Source organism: Vanessa atalanta, chromosome 14, assembly GCF_905147765.1.
Source record: "Vanessa atalanta chromosome 14, ilVanAtal1.2, whole genome shotgun sequence".
NCBI classification, from domain to species: Eukaryota; Metazoa; Arthropoda; class Insecta; order Lepidoptera; family Nymphalidae; genus Vanessa; species Vanessa atalanta.
The window spans coordinates 12,251,322-12,272,524 of record NC_061884.1 but is presented as its reverse complement, the minus strand read 5'-3'; the positions used below and the strand labels follow the sequence as shown (position 1 = coordinate 12,272,524).

Genomic DNA, 21,203 nt, shown 5'->3' with positions numbered 1-21,203 from the left:
CTCAGCTGAAACAACTCATGGCATTAAACATTAATATTTTTTGTTTAAATTCTATATAACAATAAAAACTTTTTAAATATTTTTTTTTTTTTTGTGAAGAATTCATTTTCCTTCACCACAATCTAAACAGTTTTGTCATGTCGAGGTTAAAGAAAGCAAACCTATTAAATACCAATTCTCTCCAGCTTCAAAGCGTTAAGGGCTTAGGGCAAGTGATGGCTCTAGCTTCCGGAAATATCGATACCGACATCAATACTGTTAAACTCCGGTGTTAAATCAATAAAAATAAGACATTTCTTTGTAAACATTTTATTGTGATGTTTCCTCTCAAGGAAGGAGTTTAATTATTTTTTAAATAATCTTCTATTGCAACAAAATTATGCCAATATTGAAATTAGGAATACAAATACCAAATAAATTCAGCGGTGGGTTACTTGAGGTATGTAGGTACATGAAGAAATTATTATAAATTAGGTATATCATACAAAATATACAGAACTGTTAATGGTAAAGATAACAATAATTATAAATAATTGTATATTTAACAACACAATACATTTTGCATTTTAGAATGTTGATATTTAATTTTATATTTAATTCGATTACTAATTAAAATTCTATTTTATTATTATTAAAATGGCATATTTCAAAAGTTCCAGTGATAGCTTACCAACCTTTGTAGGTTTTTTTTTACAATATAAAGGCAGTGTACGATTTTGTGTGTACACATTGTCGACCTTGAGAATTAAGATGCTATACAATATGTGGTTTACAGTTTTACACTGTATATTAAACAAGTAACAATACAGACGGTAACACAACAATAAAATAAAGTAACTAAGGATAAAAAAAAAAATTGCCAATAGGCGAAAGATGAAAATTTGAACTTGAAGTGTATATTATCTATGATTAAAACTATCTTAATGTTAGTAGTTTTATAACATACTACATTTAAAAACTAAATTAATGTTACTATGTTTAAAAATTTCTTGTGATGTTTTTAACAAGCCAAAATTCGTCAATGACTTGTCCGCCAAGATCTACTGACACCTGAAAAAAAGACCAAACTTAATGATTAATATCAACCGAAAGATATATTCATTTATTAATCTGCAATGTCATGATATTTTACTGAAGATAAGTAATTTTATCTTTTAAAATTACTTTCTGTGAGATACCATTAATTAGTCTAATCTGGTAATTAAAATTACAAGATTAATCTATGATTAATTATCAAAGTCTAAGCTTTGATTTCAAACTAACTGATTATTGTCGTAGTTTTTTAATAAGATATAATATGTGTGACATACTACTGGCGGCCCCCAATATGCGCTGCCAATAACAGTACAAATAAATACAATATACGCCTTTCGGGGCCCCTTGACAAGGGGGGCCTCTGGGCACGTGCCCCATGTGTGTGCAGGGCCCTTATGGATAATACGGTAATGTTAGTACTGACTTGTTCGATGTTGATGTGTGTTTTGTTGTACGCCTTGAACCTCGTGTATCCGTAGTCCTGCGACCGGAACGCCGACCATTCGAACGGTTCACCTGCGAACGTTTTGTATAATATTTATTTTAATGTAGAAGCACTACTCTAATTGTTTATTGATTGTCAAATAACTATCACCGGTTCGGAAAGAATTGAATCGTCAACATTTAAACACTACCACCGTTTCGGAAAGCAGCCCCCAGCGAGAAGGATGGGCGAGAAACTCGCATAATTGCTCTTTTCAAATAAACAGATTTACAATGCTGTTTTCACAATAATTAGTGTCCTGTGATGGAACCGGATCCTAAATCCACTCGATCTTTTAAAATTGATAAGTAATAGGTATTATATCTCTATTAGTAGAACACACAGTCAGTAGCCCTATTCAGATTAGTGTGAGGTGCAAATAATGGCTGAACCATAAAGTTCGACTCACGCCTGAAGTGGTCCCGCCCCTCGCGGCAGCCGGCCGACCCCGTCACCACGTGCACCGGCGCTCTGCAACGCACTTTGCACTCAGTAGGGGGAACGCTGTATACGGCACTAAGTCATCATCCTTTGTATGGTATATTTGTTTATATGTGAATTCTATGTCAAAATGTATATGCAGTTATGATAAGGAGAGACATTTTTACGCCCACCGTTGTATTTTCTGCAAAGTGATTTCCTTGATAAAAAAAGTTGACTAATACGACGATAAATTATTCGTCTGATGCAAATCCCTGGGTGTGTTATCACTGGAGAATTCACCACGACAAATGTTCTATTACCCTACCAGTTCCGCATAGCGGGTGCACGTGACTAAACTATCATCAGTCGAGTTCTGTAGTCAATATTAAATAAATAAACTAACTGATGTTAAGTTTACAGTTGCATGATGAAGTAAAAAAAACTGATTGCAAAAAAATTTGAATAGTAAGATCACGAAAACCTACATTTCGGCAATTACCTTAGGCGAAGTCAACGCTAGCCCCTCGAGTAATGAATCTCAGATGGGAGGATCTGAGGTCCTCGACAGCAACCCTGGCGACTGTGACGGAGATCCGCCCCCACATGAAGAACAGAGGGGAGAATACGTCGGCGCTATGCGCACCGCCCTTCACCGTAAGCGGCTCCGAGCCTCAGTTATACACACTAAGAGGGTGTTCGCATAGGCGAATATACATGGGGTTACACGGGGAAAACACACAAATACACACAAAACATACAAAACTTGTAATGGAATAAAATATTTACGTTTGAGAAAAATATAACCGTCACGAGACGCTCCGTTGGTGTGAAACATCGAAGTTAATATATTTAAATCAAGGCAGCGGCTGTCGTCGCGGTACCGAGGCGAGCTGCCGCGAGGCCGGTGGAGGTTTCACGGCAACAGCTCAGCAGTTCGGCCACAAACATGGCCCCGATTATCATATGAACTTAATAATGGTACAACGTCAAATAAAAAACGTTTTTTTCCAAATAGTTATATTTCTGGAAAAATAATGAAGTAAATACATGATTACTTATTTTGATTATGTTTATTACTAATCGAACGAAATCTCTACACAGCTCTATAAAGGAGGTCCCAGTACATCCTAGCGCTTATTCTTTTATAAATTTCCTTCTATTCTATTATCACATTTTCTCTGGGTGTCGGCCAGATCGGAGAGATTCAATATTAGGCCTCACTACGAGAGGTCGTAGGGCCGGTGATGGTCCTTGATTATCCAGAAAGAGTCGACCACTTGACCTTTGAGGTCGACGTCCACCTGAAACGAATCGTCGAATCTTTATGTATTTCACATTCAGATATAGCTGGTAAATAGTAAAAGATTACTCCTCTCCTTTCGAGGAGAAAGTGAGGAGTTGATTATAATGCAAGTCCTAGGCGGGTGCGGGGGGGGGGGTGATGGGTGTCACCTGCTCGAAGTGCAGATGCGTGCGGTTGTGTGCGTGCAGGCGCGTGTACCCGTAGTCGCTGGAGCGGAACGCCGACCACGCGGGCGGGGGGGCTGCGGGGGACACGGACTGATTACTTGCGATACGGCTAATTAATTCAGCTCAATAATAAGGTCATGAAGTGAGTCCTGGGAACACAGACCGGGACAAAGTTCCGAAATATTAAATCAGATATAATTAATAGATTCCAAATACTATTGTACGAGCAGTCTCGTAGGACTCGACGGACGCAGACATTTTTAAACGTCACCTAACGAGACTAAATTATTCCTCTTAGTAGAATAAATACTCTGTTTGTTGTTAATGCTTAACGACTTAAAGTATTTCAAAAATATTATATTTAAAAAAAAAAATCAACAAAAAAACAACATACTAAAACAGGTGACGTCATAGTTCATAAGTAAGGAATAGTTAATAATATTATTATTTATTAAATGTCTGGATGCCAGTGAGCACTCACCGTCAGGTGACCCGTTTGCCTATCTGCTTACAATTTTAATTTCTAAATATTAATTCTCTAGCACCACATTTGTCTACCTCTAGTTTAAAAAACATGGTTCCTTACTTTTAAATTTATCCGTGTCCTCCTGACAGCCGGCCGAGCCAGTCACTATGTGTACGGGAGCGCTGCGAACACATCAGTTACAACCAAACTTATGATTAAGTTTGTGTTTTTAATTGGGCAAGTATTGCAAGACTAAATACAAACTGCAAATATGTGACTGCGACATAATACATTACATTTCTTAGCTGAATATTTAACTAGTAGGATCTACAATTCCTCTGGTAAATTTTCAAATCAGCAATGCAGGAAAAAATAAATATTTTCACTTCAAATTAAAATCTGGTCAGATTTATTATGAAATTCGTCTAGTGTGGTATTAACGTTACATATACTCGTATACAGGAAAGTGCTGATAAAAATAATACAGAGACTCGCGTAACTCACCAAAATAGTATCGTTTCGATTGAGCGTTTTTGTAAACTCACCGAAATAACCGAGGGAGTAAAACCGAACCCCGCGTAACCCACACATGTAAAAGATTTTTTATTCAACCAACACCCTCAGCGGAAACGTATCCCAAGACGATGCGTCTTCCGAGTGAATCGAAGGTGAGATAAGGTACGGAGAGGTAAGGAGAGGTAAGAACGAAGAGGGCCTCACCGCGGGTCGCGGTAGGGCTCCCGCAGCGAGCCGTTGTACACGCGCAGGTCGTACAGCGGCCACGAGCGCTCGTAGCTGTGCTCGTGCGCCCACACCGCCACGTCCACGCCGAAGCGCTGCAGCAGCGGCTCCACACCTGCGCCGCGACGAGCGTGAGCACGAGTACTCGCGAGCATGAGCACAAGTACTCGCGAGCATGGGCACTAGTACTTGCGAGCATGAACACGGGTACTCGTGAATATGAGCACGAGAACAGGCACAGCAACACTTTTGTGATGTCGCGACCAAACGATATTAAAAGTCGGCACTCACTGTACAGGCCCAAAAACGGCAGACCCTTCCTGGTGTACTCGACGCTGCAATCGATGTCGTCGGAGTTGCTGCAGTACATCGGCCGGTGGCCGAACAGCACTATCCAGGGGCGGCGCGCCCTAAGGACAGAGGCGGTTGGCAGTGCGCCGATCGAGCTTTCGCAGACCTTGCCGCGTAGGCCGATAACCGTACTCTATGAGCCAAGGATGTTTAGGCCTCGAAGCAAACATAAGATCTAAAAGTTCCTTTACAGAAAAGAACGTAGTTCACACATCCCTCCCTCCATAACACACGAGCGGAGACTGGTATTCTTATAAATCTAGTATCCTGCTTCTTTACTTGAGGTTTTTGCGTCTATATAGAAACATGTAACAAATCTTTTCTTACGATACGTCAGTATTTAAGTTCCTACCTGTTCTCCGGTTTCGTGGCCTCCATGAGGTCTTCCTGGAGCCATTGGAACTGATTTGCAACCATCTTAAAGCCGAATTCCAGGAAATAATAAAATTCGGTGGAAATGGATATGAAATGTATCGGGCCGAGGTCGAATGAGTAGAACATGCTCTCGTAAGGGCCCGGCATGGAGAACCGGTTGCGGTAGTTACTGAAGTTACTGGAAAAAAATGATTTCGAGAATTAAACGAATACAGGCTACTCGTCCCGGCTTTGCACTTGTAATAAGATAAGGGTCCACATAAGAGGTTTATATCGTAATATGTCAAACGATACTGCTTGGAGGAGTCTGCAGACCACACTTTCTCATACTAAGAAGCTCCATGTATTGAGAAGTATGAGACTACGGTGACGTCAACAATAGGGGGGGAATTCTGCTATACTTGAAAAAGTTCTTCAAAATATTGATTTTCCTAATAAAAAGCCACAAAAAATATATTTCAGCATAATAATAAAATAAATACGTTTAGTTGCCATAAAATTAAATTAAATTTTAAACCTTTTTTGTTCCCGCAAAAACGCTGTCAGTCATTTCGGTGACGTAATATTGGTAAAAAAACGGTTGTGTTTGTACGACCGGCACTCATTGAACGTTAACATACTGGTGTACAAATATTTGGTGTTATTTGGTAAAAAAATGAATTACAATCGCTATCGTTTATGTGTGTAACTGTATACATATTCTAGCGTTAAAACTCCAGAAAAGTTTATTTAAAGTGCCAGATGATATTGAAATGACAGTTTTAGCCTATCTGACAATTCCCAAGGTTGGTGGCACAATGTTTATTATTTATTACAGCGCCATTGTCTATAGGCGGTGTCTCTCGCTGATATTTTAATTAATCAAGTAAATGTTAATTTTAAATGTTCTCACAAAGAAATGATATAAAAACATTGCACTCACTACTTGGCCTCGTGGTTCCCGGGGCACGTCATGTAGGGCAGTATGGCCGCCAGGGGCTGTATCTGCCGCATGAACTCGTCTCCCACGAGCGCCTCGTCCGTGTCCATGTCGTAGGCGAAGTCCCCCACGTGGAGGATCATGTCGAAGTGACCACGTTGCGCCTCGTCTTGGAGGTAAGATAGCGACTGGAACATATTCATTTCTATATCGAACCAACATTTTTTACTCAACAGTTAGCAGATATTCTTTTATAATTTAATTACCCTATTAAGTCAAGAAATACTCCAAAAATAATTCCTAATAAATGCAATTAAATGCACTTAGTTTATTGAACGGAAAAATACATATTTCTTAGCTATAAAATCGGCTAAGTGGAGAACAAAGATGCTTAAAGTCAAATAAAATTTGTGACAATAAATATAATTAGTTACTTCAAAAATAATATTACGTGTGCGTTCTTATTGCCCATATCCCCGTATATGGCGGCGCGCACCACCCAGTCCTCGCCCGCCGGAACGGTCTTGAACGAGAACTGCTCCGACCAGCCGAACACCGATCCCGCGTGATACACTGCAATTGATTACTTACAATAACCCTTCATGCAAAGACCACAAAACGCGACAGTAATCATAAAATAGAGAATATTATTGTGAAATCGGAAATGTAGTTTATTGGGAAGAACATAGAGACTTATCTAAAGTGTTCGATTATTTAGAAGACGTAATGTTTTTATTAAGCTAAATTATTACCAGTGTCCTACTTCTTTCTATTATATTAAATATATCGCAAAATATCTTTTTTAAGTCGACAGATAACAAATTATATTATAACGATGTACTCAATGCATTATTAGTAACAGAGTATTCGCTTAAAACAAATACTTAGGTCGTATTATGGAAACTCCATTTTTAAAACCTTCCCTAATCGTGAAAAAAAGAAAAAGAAGAGAAACTATTTCTATTGCTTTTAATCTCGAGAAAGGTAATAGATGACGAAATTCCTCGGTACCTACCATATGTCGTATCAAATTTCAGATCTGGTAGGAGAGTCCTGTGTATCCACATCTTCCGACGCTGCTTTCCGCCATCCGTAAAGAGGGTCCTGGTGCCCACTGCCTCCATGTCCATTGTGCCCTCCCCATACTGCACTCGGGACTCGTGAGTATTATTAAATGTCGTCCATGTTACGACAATGTCATTGGACTTTGCTGTCGATAAAAGATTTTCGGCGCATTATTAATTTCGTCTAGAGACAACAAATTATAAGTGTCATTGTGTCTTTGACTTTTTTTCTTCTTTTACTTTTTGTTAAATTTGGAATTTATTGCAACTAATTTGCCTTTGTGTGTGTGTGTAGTATGTCGTATGAACGATATCATAAATTGTAAAAAAACATATTCTTATCATTATCTACATCATACTAGCCTACAATTACTGTCCACAAATAGTGAGGGACAGTGTCATATTTAATTTGTTCATAGTTTTTCGTTTAAATGACAATATGTTTTTACCAACAATCTTAAAACTTAAAATTGTTGTAGATTTGGGTTGGCTTCTAGACCTAATAAATTAAGCTTAGTTTAAAAAGTTAATTATTTTTCAGCAAAATAATAGTTATGCTCTACATTTAATTCTTTGTTAGAAATGGTACTTAGTAAATATAAATAATTGTGTTATCATCATTTATTATGATAGCTCCTTGATATTGAGGTTATCACACTGTAATCCGGCCATTTGTATTTGTGTATCATCGAGTGACTAAAAACATCTATATAAACATAATGCGAAAATAAAACTGAAGGAACTGACTTTGTTGAATAAACAACTTTTATTAAAAAAAAACAATTATGTAGATATAATTTATTTTCACACTATTTTTTTAAATATTTTAGATCAAAATCAAGATAAAAACCAAAAAAAAATTATTATTAGCAAAGATCAACTTTTGAATATCAGATTTGTTACAGTAACTTTCAAACTGGAATTTGATAAATAACAATTATATTCAATTTTTATCATATGTATATATATAATTAATGATAGTGTTTAGATATTAGTATTAATTTGTAGTAAAAAAACTAAGCTACCAAGCTTATACATATTAATAACTATTTATAACTAAACTATTAAGTTTATTTACTAAATAATTTACTTACATCCAAATGATATGTGTATTTGTTCTGGCTGGCAGTAGTCGCAGTCATATCCCGGGCTAGCGCGAGGTGTTAATTCTCCTAATGATAACTTCAGTAATAAAATAAATATAAATGACTTCATTATTTATTTTACAGTCCAACGTAATATAATTAAGTTGAGAACACTTAGAAATCAAATTACATTAATTTTGCGTACATTTAAATAACGACGCGACCTGATAATATAGCTAACAACGGACAATAAAGTTAATTTAGAGTTGTTTACTTTAAAAATGCTTACTAATTACTGTCAGTTTTAAAACAACAAAGCGTAATTCTAATAGTAAATTTCGTATTATTGTATTTAAATTGACTTGGATCTGTCAGTGTCAATGTCAAATTATTACATTTATCGCTTCGACAAGACACGTGTATTACACTATACTGCCTTGTCCAAGACATTACTGTCTTATAAACAAACTGCCCGTTAAATTATTATTTTTTTAACTCTCTGTTTTTCTTTAGGTCAATTGTCGCAAGGTGAATTAGAATCACTTCCTCTTATCCTATATAATTGAAATTGAATATGTTACATTTCTGATGACAATGCATTTTTATGTTTCGATTTGATTCTAAGCCGTGGATTAGCTGCAGACGAAAGCAACACTCTACGGTCAACAGCATATACACGAAATTTTCTAAACTATAAAGGCTTCTTCTTTAAATTACATATTATCAAATAAAATAGAGATTTTTATCCTGAGATATTTTTCAGTAATGAAAATAAACATTGTACCTTAATTATTCGACCGTACTGAGATAAGTCGATGATAATGAAAATACCATGACAAAGTAGCTGAAGAAAACTCTTCCTCTTAATTAGAATCAAAGTTAGGATAATTGTATAATTAAGAATAGTTAAAAGGTTAAAAGTAGTTTAAAGGTGAAAAAAATAAATTAGGTTAGTAATAATTTACTTGTATTTAAGTATCGCTTTATTTTTTTCTAATTCTAAATTTCGCCAATACAAACCACCAACGAAGTGAGTAGAACCACTCTTCTATAGATAAGCAACATGTAAAATATCTACCTTTCTAATCTTAAGTTAAATAAAATAAAAAGTAATAAAAACTCTTTATTATGTCTCATATTTTAAAAATCCTTAAAATCTATATATATTATGTCTAAATGGCATATTAAAATATATTTTTGCGTAAGTATTCTTAATCCTATTTAAAATTAAAAATATCACAAGTAAATATGCGATAACCGATTTGTACTTTAGGTGAATAAAAAAAATTACAGGCAACGCTTAATTCGCTACAAAAATATAATTCAATATAAGGCCTGAAGAAAATGCAATATTCCTGATGTTGCCTACAGTAAATTACAAGCGCGAATGACAGCTAAAGTTGTCCAAAGCTCATTTCTCCTTCACTTTTACTTAGTTTATTAGATCTTTTATTGTTTTTCTTGTCTATACTAGCTTCACCTTCGCTCTTTAAGGGCCTAACGTTGCCAGAAAAATCTGAACTATATTTAGAGTTTCTAGATACAGAAGGTGAAGAAGAACTCATTTCAGAAATCGATGGAACTCTACTTTTCCTAAGTCTTCTTTTATACATTTTATGAATTTCCCCCAAGCTGCTTATGTCGGATGAAGAGTAATCGCCATCAACAGAACTTGAACTACATGATATACTTTTCCGTACATTGTTCGGTTGTTCTCTTTTATTGGAAAGACCAGATTTAATATTAGAAATAACCTCTCGAGAAGTTTGAGGCAAACGCAGACTGAATCTAGGTGACGACAAATTAACGGATATGCCAAGATCCTCATCATTTTCTATCTCAACTTTCAATTGTTCATCATTAGATACGACAACTATTGGACTTGTTTTCTGGTCCACGGATAAAGATAACGCAAAGGGTGAAGTTGTCCTTGTTTTTGTTCTAGTCGGGGACGTCATTACACTTTTAACGTGAGCCGGAGACGTTTGCGTATTCTTTTGAAAGGAGGACAAGTTTCTATCAGTGTTATTGTTATCTATGTTTTTTGAAGTTGAAGGTTTATTGAATTCTTTTTCCAATAAGTCGCCGTATTCGTCAATGATTAACTTTTTAATAAATTCTTTTTCTAGTTTAAACATTTTTTCAACTTCTCCACGTGGATCGATTGAAGAAGGCCATAAATCATTATGAATCGGTTGAACATTAGGCTTATCATCACTAGAAGAAGTTTGAGTCTCTTGAATTGTTCTTTTATTTGATGTATTACTTTGTGTACCTGTGTCTTGAGTTTCAACTGAATGAATAAATTCAAATATATCAACTGTATTTTTAAAAGATAGATTTGATATCTTTGTAAACGTTTTATTTTGTAAATTAGCATCCTGATTCATTTTGTTTTCCGGTATGACAGTAAGATCGTTATTTTTATCTTGTTTAGAATTGTTAGATGGTTTACTCCCTAATGATTCAAAATCGCTTACTTGGGTTTTATTTGAGCCATCTGATTTTTCATCTTCGAAATCATCGTCGTAACTATCGCCTTTTCTGTAACTATAATTTATATTAATTTGTCTATTATCCGATATTTGATTATCATTGTTACTATTTTTCACTGTAGAGGTCCGAGTTATTTCTTTTTCAATATTCATAACGTCTTGCAATAAATTTTCATCAGATGTCGTAAGGATTTTTGGGCTTTTATTTTTTCTAGGAGTATCCTTGTGAAATGAATTTTCTCGGCTGCTTAGTATTTTATCCAAAATAGGACTCAAAACTATATCACCTCTACGAGGTATACTAGAAATTTCTCTCTCAATGTCGCTTACATTGACTCCTCCTAATGTTAATTTCGAATAGGGTATATACTCAGTATTATTTGAGGAATTTGGTGTTATTTTAGGCTTAGAAGTGTTTTTTTGTTTGTTAGACAATTTGGGGGAAACTTTTGTTACTTTTATCCCTGAATTTCTTAATTTTGATGTTTCACCGTAAACGGTTTTTAACCGTTTCTGCCATTCATCAACACTAACTTTACTGTCACGCTTTATATCTTTTGTACTCACGATATTCTTTCTAGATTTATGGCCATTAGGAAGATTTGCACGTTGAGTTGCCCTTAATGTTATCGTGCTTTTTATTTTCTGCTTTCTCAAATTATCCTGCGATTCAGAACTATTGTTGTTTGCTGATTCACAACTTTCGTAAGCCGACATTTTAGAGATTTTCCGTGTTATTGGCTTATCGTTTGCTGCATTGAGCTGAATATGATCAAATGTAAATGTCTTTTTAGAAACTGGTTTAGGTGTATCCTCATGCTTAATTTCGATTACTAAAGCATTGTGTTTAAAAAAATTATTTTCACATATATCTTTACTTTCGGGATTTATATCAAGTTGTAAAACTTTCTGTTCTTTTAATTCACTTCTTATATTGATACTTGGCATTTTTTGTATTTGTAATGGGTTTTTGACTGATAACGATTTACACTCATCGGTTTTATAGGCAATTTCAGTATAGGAATTCATATTTTTGTTTTTAGTATGTATGGAAGAATCAGGTGAATTTATTGGTTTAGAGAGGTTTTCGTTAATTTGAACAACATTGGTGCGCGATACGCCCAACTTTTTTTTTAAAGATGACTTTTTAAGTATTGGCACTTCATTAACTTGAACACCGTGGTGAACAAACTGCTTAGTGTTACGCTGACTCCCTATAGATTGTAAAATTCCATCGACAACATCCTTATGCATTCTATTTGGTGTAGATCTAGTTTCACCAATGTTGTGTCCGTGAAATTTAGCATTTACAACTTCTTCAATATGAACTTTTTCATTAAATTCTTCGTCTAAAGGCATTGGCAATGTTTTCTTTTGAACATCTAATCCATGATATTTCGAGAATTCTCCCGAAAGCAGCTTTAAGTCGTCCGCGGTCGATTGAAGCATGTCATGCAACTTTCTTAAAATAATTTCATCTTCGGGCTTTAACGCTGGCTCGGAGTTCCAAATATCATCATCTATAATGTTAATCATATCAAGTTTTTTGCTGCTCTCAACCTGAAAACAAAAATTGAACTCATGAGTAAGTTTAATTACATAATATTTATATAAAGTCGTATGTGTATTTTTGCTTACCAAATATCGATCGACTGGATAACGAGTTTCTTCGGGTCTCATCTGTTGGTCAAACATAGCGGCTCCGGCATCCTCTCTGTCCCGCTGCGTTCTGTCGACAAGGAATTTACTCGTTTATTTTAAGTCTATCTATGTGTCTATCTAGTGTTTCATCTAGTATATTTTTTTTTGATAAAAAAGTAAGAGATGTTGTTTGTAAATTAAGTAAGTTGTTCTAAAATGACGATTATTTTAAGTAATATAAGCAAGAACAAGAATGACATATAAATATGTTTTCAATAATATTGCGAGATAAAATGTAATCAATTATTGAGCCGAAAATATTTATTTCGTATAAACTAATAATGTCAACGTTACAACGTATCTATACGAAGTTATACTAATGAAGTCGATTGAAGTAATGTTCCTTGTTTTAAAAGAAAAATAACCTTGCTGCTTCCGATTTCCTTGTGAGATCAAAGAGAATCAATAATTTAATGAATTACAAATACAAAGAAGGCAAAGTTACAGATTTTTTAGCTATCAAACGAAACAGTGTAAACAAAAAGAAAATCACACGTTAAGTTCGTTGAACATAGCTTATCTTGCAACCTATTCTTTTTTAAATAATGGGTATGGGTGAAACTATTTCCAAAATCAACAAGGCGAACTATCACTGAAATCCAGTTTTTACTGGATTTATGTCTATTAGTAGTGTAGTAGTTATTCCAAAATATCCGTATGTGGACATGGAGCATGCGTCAAAACTATCCAGTTTTTTGTATAATTAATGTATTTATATAAAGAACAGAAAAGAAAATAATACCCTTTGGGGAAAGCTTTTCCTAGATCTGGAAAAGTATTACCCGTATGGATCCAATAAAATAAAATACTAACTAAACAGCCTTTGTTGCAAGATTTATTAAAGTAGAGACACTTATTTCTGAAATACCTTATTTTATATAATATTTGTTAATTACTTGTTCTTATTAAGTTCACTCCATGCTTGTGGTGGAAACTTTGTTGGCTAAGTGAGACTTTTTTGTTATTAAGCCGTGTGTGAACAGGCAGTTCAAATAAATACCGCCTATAGTCGCCGACTGGCTATTTCATCAGATATTTAAGACAAATGTAAAGAAACGGCGCTATAGTTGTTAGATTCTGCTACTTTACTTACGTTATTGGAAACCACAGAGAAAAAAATACAGTACATGGATACAGTCTAAATAAAAGTAGCATACAATTTTGGCGACCTTATCGCTATATAGCGATCTCTTCTAGGCCATCATCGGTGTAAGTGATATACTCATACGATATGAGATAGGTGGTGCTGTAATAATAAATAAAATAATCTACTATAACAAAGCAAAAGAAAATATAAGGAAGGGATAACAAAAGTAGTCTTTTTAAAGCACATTTGCATTATAAAAGTAATTAGTTACAATGCCAACGCGCTGCCAGATGGTTTTTTATCCGTATCATGAATTATGAAAGGACAGGTTCGTGAGATGGTATGGTATCATAAATAAAAGGTCAATTTTACAAAATCACATCAATTGTATTTCACCAACATGTACATTAACGTCTTAATCGAAGCATTTCATTTGCTGCTTACAGTAAGAAAGATACAAGTCTCATATTATTTTCTGGCGATTGTTCACCGTCTACAAACAAGCCTATCCATAAAGGCGGACTATTATTCCTTGAGATGTTAAATGCAAGTCTATTGATATATTTAAAAATGTATTAGTAGTCTTGCATTGACAGGGTTCCATTATCGTTAAACATTTATTTTATTATCAAAACATATAATTCTTAATCAGAGAAAGTAACATCTACTAGTCGTGAACTAAACCAACTATTATAATTACACATCTTACATTTAACATTTCAAAGGCAAATAAAATAAGACGCACACTTTGTGCTTACAATTCTTTATTATTGGCCATTTATTGGCGAACTTTATTCCGACGAGCCCGTTTACGGGCAAGATCTATTGATCGCGATCAATTTCGAAATCTATCAGAAAACTTTAAAAAAAAAAACTCCATCGTATATGTGTTAGTTCATGTTATGACAATTTCAAAAGCAATAATTAAGAACATCAAAGAACGTATCAAACAGTACAAAAGAAAGATTAAATATTATGTATCTTCTTAAACATAGCAAGAGGTACGCGGGCATCCGAGAAAAAAATGCATGCGATATGAATCTGATTGAAATACACAAAACAACAGTTCATACATAAACACACAGATCCGTACGGAGATAACGGACATGTTTACATATCAATAGAGTAATATTCAGCACGTAGCACGTAATAATGTGATGTTTATAAATAACTACAATTTTGACGGTACTTAATAATACTGACCGGACAGCGCAGCGGCCGTACCATAACGTTATCTTAAATATTTACAAGTAGACAAAAGTATATACAACGTACGTATATGTACAAGAAACACTAAAATAAATAATGGACATATCAATTTGATTGTATGTTCTGAAATACGCAGTATTTAAAGACACGAGGCGTCTCGTCAACAAATACGACACTACAGATAAAGAGAAACGAGAAAATCCAAGACCAGGCTCAGTGACGCGTCGGTCGCGTCGGTCGCGAGGCTTCATAAACCCAGAACCGATGCCAACATAGAATGCGAAAGCAAAATTCAAAGCCAGCCGGCCGTCGTCTGATAGCCTTCGAAATTGACAACTACGAACTGTATAACATTATGACATATATAATAATAATATAATGATAATTACTTCACTTTATACAAATATAGCAGCGAGTTTTAAGAGTTCCTATAACGGCCGCGTGCTCGCGGATGACAATTTGACATTTCACAAAATGACTAGGTACGAGCGATCCCGCCATACTGCCCGCCGGCCCGCTCCACTCACGTAACTTATCTTTACGAAACAACCCAAACGAGAGCTCCGAGGAGCTAAACGATAAATAACTACAATTTCGAATGATTCCCAATCTCATAGCAACGACAAAAGAAACAGTCACTTCCGGGCCGAATCTTTTCGCCGAATGAAACACAGTAACGGAACTCGAGCCACTCTGAATAAATCGCTTCGTAATATAACATAAAGACTATTTTCATGCGCTGAATGTAATAAATACAAATATGCATCGAGCTAATATATCTGTACAGAGCGCGACGCGCTTCGAATATCCGAGAAACTACATTTTTACAGTCAGTATTCGACTACACAAAATATGTCATGATCATATATAGCATAATACTCGTATAGTGTATAGAATCACAATATAAATAAATGCCAAGTCAACTATGGTTCGGAACCTAAAGGTAACTAAGAAAATGGCATCCGAAGAAATCCCACCGATTAACACAAGTGCGGTCCGCAATGGCCGCTCACGCCCGTCGAGAATGACTTCAGAAAAACGTTTCGCCCTCGTGAAAACGACGTTCCCCAAAGTATCAGGATAATAATCATAAAATCTTCGAAAACGGATATGTACTATATTCAGAATATTGCATGTCTCATAGCGTCACGAAACACTTAACGCTACCGATCCCAAACGTGTCCGCGACGACGAATGCACTACGCTGAATACGGTCCATAGCCGCCGGCCGGGGCTGCTACATATTTACAAGTATATACAAGTGCTCGGTCCGCCGTGGGCCACGCGCCCGCCCGAGCGCCGGGCGGGCACCGCCTCCCGTGTGCTCACTGCTCACAGCGGGAGGGACAAGAGATACAGTCGGGGCTGCATAGCGCGGCCCTAGGTCTCACGCTCCTTCTTCGGTTTGAACTCTTCGCCGAGGATCGTGGCGATTTCGCCTTGCATGAAGGCCCAAGGGACTGTCGAATTTGCCAAGGGACATTTCTCTCCACTGGGACAGTATACCTGGAAACGAAAGTTTTTATAAGCTTTCATTCGATAGTAAGGCAGCGGTTCCAACGAATGTATAGAACGCGTAACAAAAGAACAATTTTGACTTCGAGAGTCAGACTCACCTCTGATCCTTGCTGTCGCTTGATGGAATCCCGGGAGCAGGGGAAGCAGAATTTATGGTGGGGTTGGCTGGGACACTGTACGAAGTGCGTGTCTTCGAGGCGCTCCTGGCAGAGCGTGCACTTTAGCAGCGGCGCGGAAGCGGGCGCAGCGGCCTCGGCGCCTTCTCCAGCTTCCGTGGACGATACCGAGGTCGTCGACGACACATGTCGCGAACCCGACGACCGCCGCCCGCCGTTCGACCCTGCCGGACCGGAGGACAATATTTAGCTACCGTCTGCTAATTTATATTATCATTTTCGACTAGTCATAGAGGTAACGTTTGAATATTATAGTATCGCTTTTGTCAGCAGACTGTAGCTTGAGTGCGAGCGGTCGTCGGGCGCCACGCCGAGTTCGGCCGGCGTGGCCATCGGACGCCCGCCCGAGTCCGACCCATGTCGTGGCAAAACGATAGCCGTAACAAACGATTAAGAACCGATTTAAGGTTTTTCTGAATTTAAAAACATTTTTTGTTCCGAGGTTTATTGTCTTTTAGCTTTTATGACATTTTGTTGTTAGATATCTAAGATTTCCTCTCTCATGACTTGTTTTGTTAATTAACTTTACTTTTCACACATGCTGTCTTACCTGATGAATTGGGCGAGTGTTGGCTCGAGCGGCTAGCAGAACGCTGAGGCGGCGGCTGGGGAGGTGATCCTCCAGCTGAACGCGGTGACCCTGGAGGCAGCGTGTCCGTAACAGACATGAGAGCAGCCATCGGGGAAGGACCGGCTCCCGCTCCTGTTACTGGTGGGGAGCCAGCAGTACGTCCAAGTGGGGATCCCGCTGAGCCATTTGTAATTGGAGCGCTGTTAGCATATCCTAAAAGAAATCCGATTCCATATAGTGTTTGTCATTCGAAAATGTCAAGAACTCTTTTAATTAGATAAAACTCAAGATTAATTTGCATCGGATATTACAAAAGTCGTTATTAAAGTTCCAGAAACATGAGATATCATCATTATATCAACTAACAAACGGCTATGTCAAGGAAAATAACACATAAATCGTATTTTGTTACAATTACAAGCATTTATCAAATCAACTCGACGTATTGCATCATGCTTACTGTTATATATATAAAAAATCTGTCGGTAACAGAGCGAAAACGTTCTTTAATCATTTGTATGAAAACGTCATTCTGTTCGTTTATTTTGGCAACATTTGAATAATTCTTGGCATGGAGCGTGTATCAATAATATGTATACAGCGCCACTTTCGATACGTTGTCGCGCTCAAACGACATCATTTCAATTTGTCCGAATAACCTCACATTCAATGTTGGATGACACATCGTTTGCGGTGGACCGGCGGATAGTAAACACACGTACACACACGCACATACGGTCTTATAAATAGCTGTGTGTTATTACGCGCTTACGTAGCATGCGCCGATGTGTCATTGCTTGGTCACAGTGTAGCGCTGGATTTTTTGGGCCAACCGAGCCGGTAGACGGGTAGGTAAGTAATATATGTGTCTTGCGAGTTGCACACTCGAATGTGCAGCACTCGTATCGCAAGCGCGGCGTTGCCAAACGTCGCATTCCCGGTGCGATTTCCCACTAGAGTAATAATTACTTCGTATATTATATATTCGAATACATTTTTACATTGTCAAAAGGACTGCAGTTTAGGCAAGAGAAAAGCAAATGTAAAACATCATAAAACAATATTACAAATTGTAGATATGACGTTTATAATGTATACACAAAAAGGCTAATGCCTATTCTGCTCATCCTAGTCTTACTAATTCTAACCTTTTGTGTAAATATATGTCGCAAAATTTAACAGAAATCTATCAAACAAGACAAACTAAAACTAACCTTTGCTACATTATATGTTAATTACTATCTACCATTTTTACAATACCAGACTTGAAAAAGTGGAAACTGTAATAGCACGTATTGGCAATTGGTGTTTTGCATAGACATGTTACTGCGAACGAAACACATCGCTTCAAATGTCACAATGAAATGGAACGTAAACAGATAATTTATTAGAGTAACGTGCGAAAGGGCGTGAGTGATGGTCGGACTGAGGGCAGTACAGCAGGCGCGGCCCATATGGCGGTGGTGACGTCACGCACGGTGACCTTTTTGGCTGCCGGCTCGTGGCGCGCCGCGCTCCTTACACACACGCCAACGGAATGTGGTCGAGCGACTCTGCCAAGCGTAGGCAGGCGCTATATTTTTTCGCTCGACGGCCTACCTACATACGTACGCGAGCGAAAATGTCGTCACGCGACGTTGCCGCACCGAACGCTGTCGTGCATGCATTCACGGCACGGTGCCGCGTTTACATTACGTGGGTGTTTGAACGTAGTGCGGTTGTGTGCGAGAGGCCGCGAGCGCGGGCTCGCTTTCGAGAACGCTCAACCAGTCGGACCGGTTTTGTATTTATGGACCGAGTTAATGCACCTACCTAGATATGAATCCCTTGGCGAACGCTTGCGCAAAACACCCAGCATCGCTCCACGGAACACGTACACATAACTATCACCGTTCTTATCGCGCGAAGCGTGACTTAAATAGCTAATTAATTATTGTTCACGTCTACTGTTATTGATAAACATTAGAAATTTTACTATATTACATCAGACACAAGTTTTGCTTGTACAGAAAAACGCTTTAAAATTATATTAACATAATACTATGCACAATAAAAATTGTTACCTATATTTATTTTTGAGAATATATCTTATGATTTTTCGAACGAAGTTACTTGTAGAAGGCCAGTTTTTTTGTTTGAAATTATTGTGACAAATTTCATTTACCTTTTCGCTTCACGAGGCAAATTTTATAATCATTCTGAAATAAGTAACCACGGATTTTTCATAATTCATCATTACTTCGTTTCAAATATCTAAATAATGAATACATAAATACAATGGATATGACAAATTAAAATGTCATCGATAATATGCAACAACATTACATTTGTAATAACGACTTTTGTAACATACTTGCATAGCAGAATTCTATAAAAACCATAACAAATACACAGATATAAATTGAAAACTTACCATTCGTTTTGAACGAAGATGCATCAAATGAAGGTGTCCGCATTGGGTGTTTTTCTTGCTTGAAAACGCGGTCTGGTGCAAAAGGAGCAGCCAATGAAACCGCAGGCAAGGAGTCACCACGAGTTAGTGGTGGCCGAGAATGCTCTTCTAAGAGCCTTTTTGTAGGTTCGTGGTGACTTTGGTGGTCATCATCTTCAATGGGCCTTTTTAAAGTTAGACCAGGAGCTAGTCGAGCTCCACCGTGTGTTGGGAGGTGAGCCAGCGGTAAATGCGCTAGCCGCCTGCCTTCGTGTTCTTCCCTTCGACCACCGTATTCTGCTAAAAGACCTGCATTTGTAGCAGGTCTCGAATGATGTAATGTAAATCCAGTAGATGGTGCGTGGTGAGCCGGTGGAGCAGGTTGACCACGAGCTGTTGTTTCAGCTCCATTCTGATGTGCTTCTAATGGCGCCCGATGAGCACCCTTGGCATGCGAGGGACCACGTCCCTCTTGAAAGCCGTGGGCGCGCTTTAATTGTCTCGCCGTATCCAAAACTACTTCTATCCGATCTGCACCTTCATAATTGACACACCCTCGACATACCGCTTCGGAGAATTCATGTAACATCGCCCACGGCATGCGGGGCAAGTCACATAAGTAGCAGTGCTGGCGCTTCTGCATCACCGACATCTCGCCGCCGGATAAAATACGGTGTGCGAGAGATCGGTTGTCGTCACTTCCCTTAAAAATTGTCACAGATTTATATTACTCGTAACGAAAAACACTGTCACCATGGTACACGGGAACACTAAAATCACATGTAACGCGTTAGCTTTTCGACGTTGAGGCACTCGCTTCGTTAGCGGGTCGGAGAAAGACTGAGCTGAGCAGCGACGGGTGCGGCGTACGCGGGGGGTCGGGCGGCGGCGGCCATTATCGAGCGGTGACGTCAGCGCGCGCACCGCGACGCGCCGAGGACGAGCCGTTAGCCCGACGCGGATGCGCCCCTCTTGCCCCCATACCCTACCCCTCCAAACCCTACCGTACTTATCGCGCGATAACGAACCCGGTGCATGCACAACAAACCAGCAAATGGAGTAACATTACTGGGTTACATTTTATAGTTAATATCATAATTCGAATAATTATTGGAATCATGATTTCATATTTTTATTAATAACCCGACACAAACAGACGTTTACATTGTAATCAAATCGGAAATAGATAAAGATGTTACGTTAGTCAGCATAAGCATAAGCAGGTATGTACATGATACATTAATTTACTAACAAAAGTGATTCATACATCAACAGTTAGGTACTTTATAAAAATAGAAACAAAAGACAAAGGAAATATTAAGAACTTGAAAGTTAACAAATACAAATTAAATTAGTCTTCCAGCGTAAAAGAATAAATAATTATAATAATAATTCAATCGCTAAATCATAGAGTCCGCTAAGATAACCGATATTATTCAACGAAAGTAAACAGCTGCCGTTGTAGAATAACAATTAGTGCTAAGCGTACAGTCGACGTGCTCGATGCATTAAATTTCAATCTATTCTCACTCGGTTTCCTTTAAGGCGGCTGGGTTTTAAATTATTATTATTATTGAAGTCAAGCAGTACGATCGGATCCGG

The 21,203-nt window shown here is 37.6% G+C and overlaps 2 protein-coding genes across 6 annotated transcripts; both read right to left on the bottom strand.

Moving 5' to 3' along the window:
* Positions 1–293: 293 nt before the first annotated feature.
* Positions 294–8,734, bottom strand: LOC125068648 (acid phosphatase type 7). Of its 4 annotated transcripts, none has more exons than XM_047677907.1 (10): positions 8,423–8,734; positions 7,280–7,474; positions 6,716–6,837; positions 6,268–6,452; positions 5,323–5,523; positions 4,911–5,029; positions 4,599–4,734; positions 1,929–1,990; positions 1,460–1,551; positions 294–1,050 (listed from the first exon to the last, which is right to left on the bottom strand). In XM_047677907.1, exons 1-10 carry the CDS (start codon positions 8,541–8,543, stop codon positions 979–981), a joined length of 1,305 nt encoding a protein of 434 aa, XP_047533863.1. In that variant the 5' UTR covers positions 8,544–8,734; the 3' UTR covers positions 294–978. The 4 variants fall into 4 exon arrangements, with proteins under 4 accessions (XP_047533863.1, XP_047533861.1, XP_047533862.1 ...); XM_047677905.1 differs by lacking the exons at positions 294–1,050; positions 1,460–1,551; positions 1,929–1,990 and adding exons at positions 2,994–3,243; positions 3,395–3,486; positions 3,999–4,060 and having other exon boundaries at positions 8,423–8,728; XM_047677906.1 differs by lacking the exons at positions 294–1,050; positions 1,460–1,551; positions 1,929–1,990 and adding exons at positions 2,994–3,243; positions 3,395–3,486 and having other exon boundaries at positions 8,423–8,727.
* Positions 8,735–9,367: 633 nt separating this feature from the next.
* Positions 9,368–20,463, bottom strand: LOC125068920 (interferon regulatory factor 2-binding protein 1). 2 transcript variants are annotated; one of them, XM_047678298.1, is made up of 4 exons: positions 19,584–20,463; positions 17,150–17,383; positions 16,522–16,763; positions 14,063–16,411 (listed from the first exon to the last, which is right to left on the bottom strand). In XM_047678298.1, exons 1-4 carry the CDS (start codon positions 20,251–20,253, stop codon positions 16,286–16,288), a joined length of 1,272 nt encoding a protein of 423 aa, XP_047534254.1. In that variant the 5' UTR covers positions 20,254–20,463; the 3' UTR covers positions 14,063–16,285. The 2 variants fall into 2 exon arrangements, with proteins under 2 accessions (XP_047534253.1, XP_047534254.1); XM_047678297.1 differs by lacking the exons at positions 14,063–16,411; positions 16,522–16,763; positions 19,584–20,463 and adding exons at positions 9,368–12,468; positions 12,547–12,637 and having other exon boundaries at positions 17,150–17,281.
* Positions 20,464–21,203: the final 740 nt, after the last annotated feature.

Excerpts from the sequence above, each read along its gene's own strand:
- LOC125068920 (XM_047678297.1), bottom strand. The coding sequence starts at position 12,603 with ATGTTTGACCAACAGATGAGACCCGAAGAAACTCGTTATCCAGTCGAT. Across the intron at positions 12,469-12,546 it reads ATCCAGTCGATCGATATTTG|GTTGAGAGCAGCAAAAAACT; the intron begins GTAAGCAAAAAT and ends TTTTGTTTTCAG.
- LOC125068648 (XM_047677905.1), bottom strand. The coding sequence starts at position 8,543 with ATGAAGTCATTTATATTTATTTTATTACTGAAGTTATCATTAGGAGAA. Across the intron at positions 5,524-6,267 it reads GGGAACCACGAGGCCAAGTA|TAACTTCAGTAACTACCGCA; the intron begins GTGAGTGCAATG and ends ATTTTTTTCCAG. Across the intron at positions 4,061-4,598 it reads GAGCCCTACCGCGACCCGCG|CGCTCCCGTACACATAGTGA; the intron begins GTGAGGCCCTCT and ends ATGTGTTCGCAG.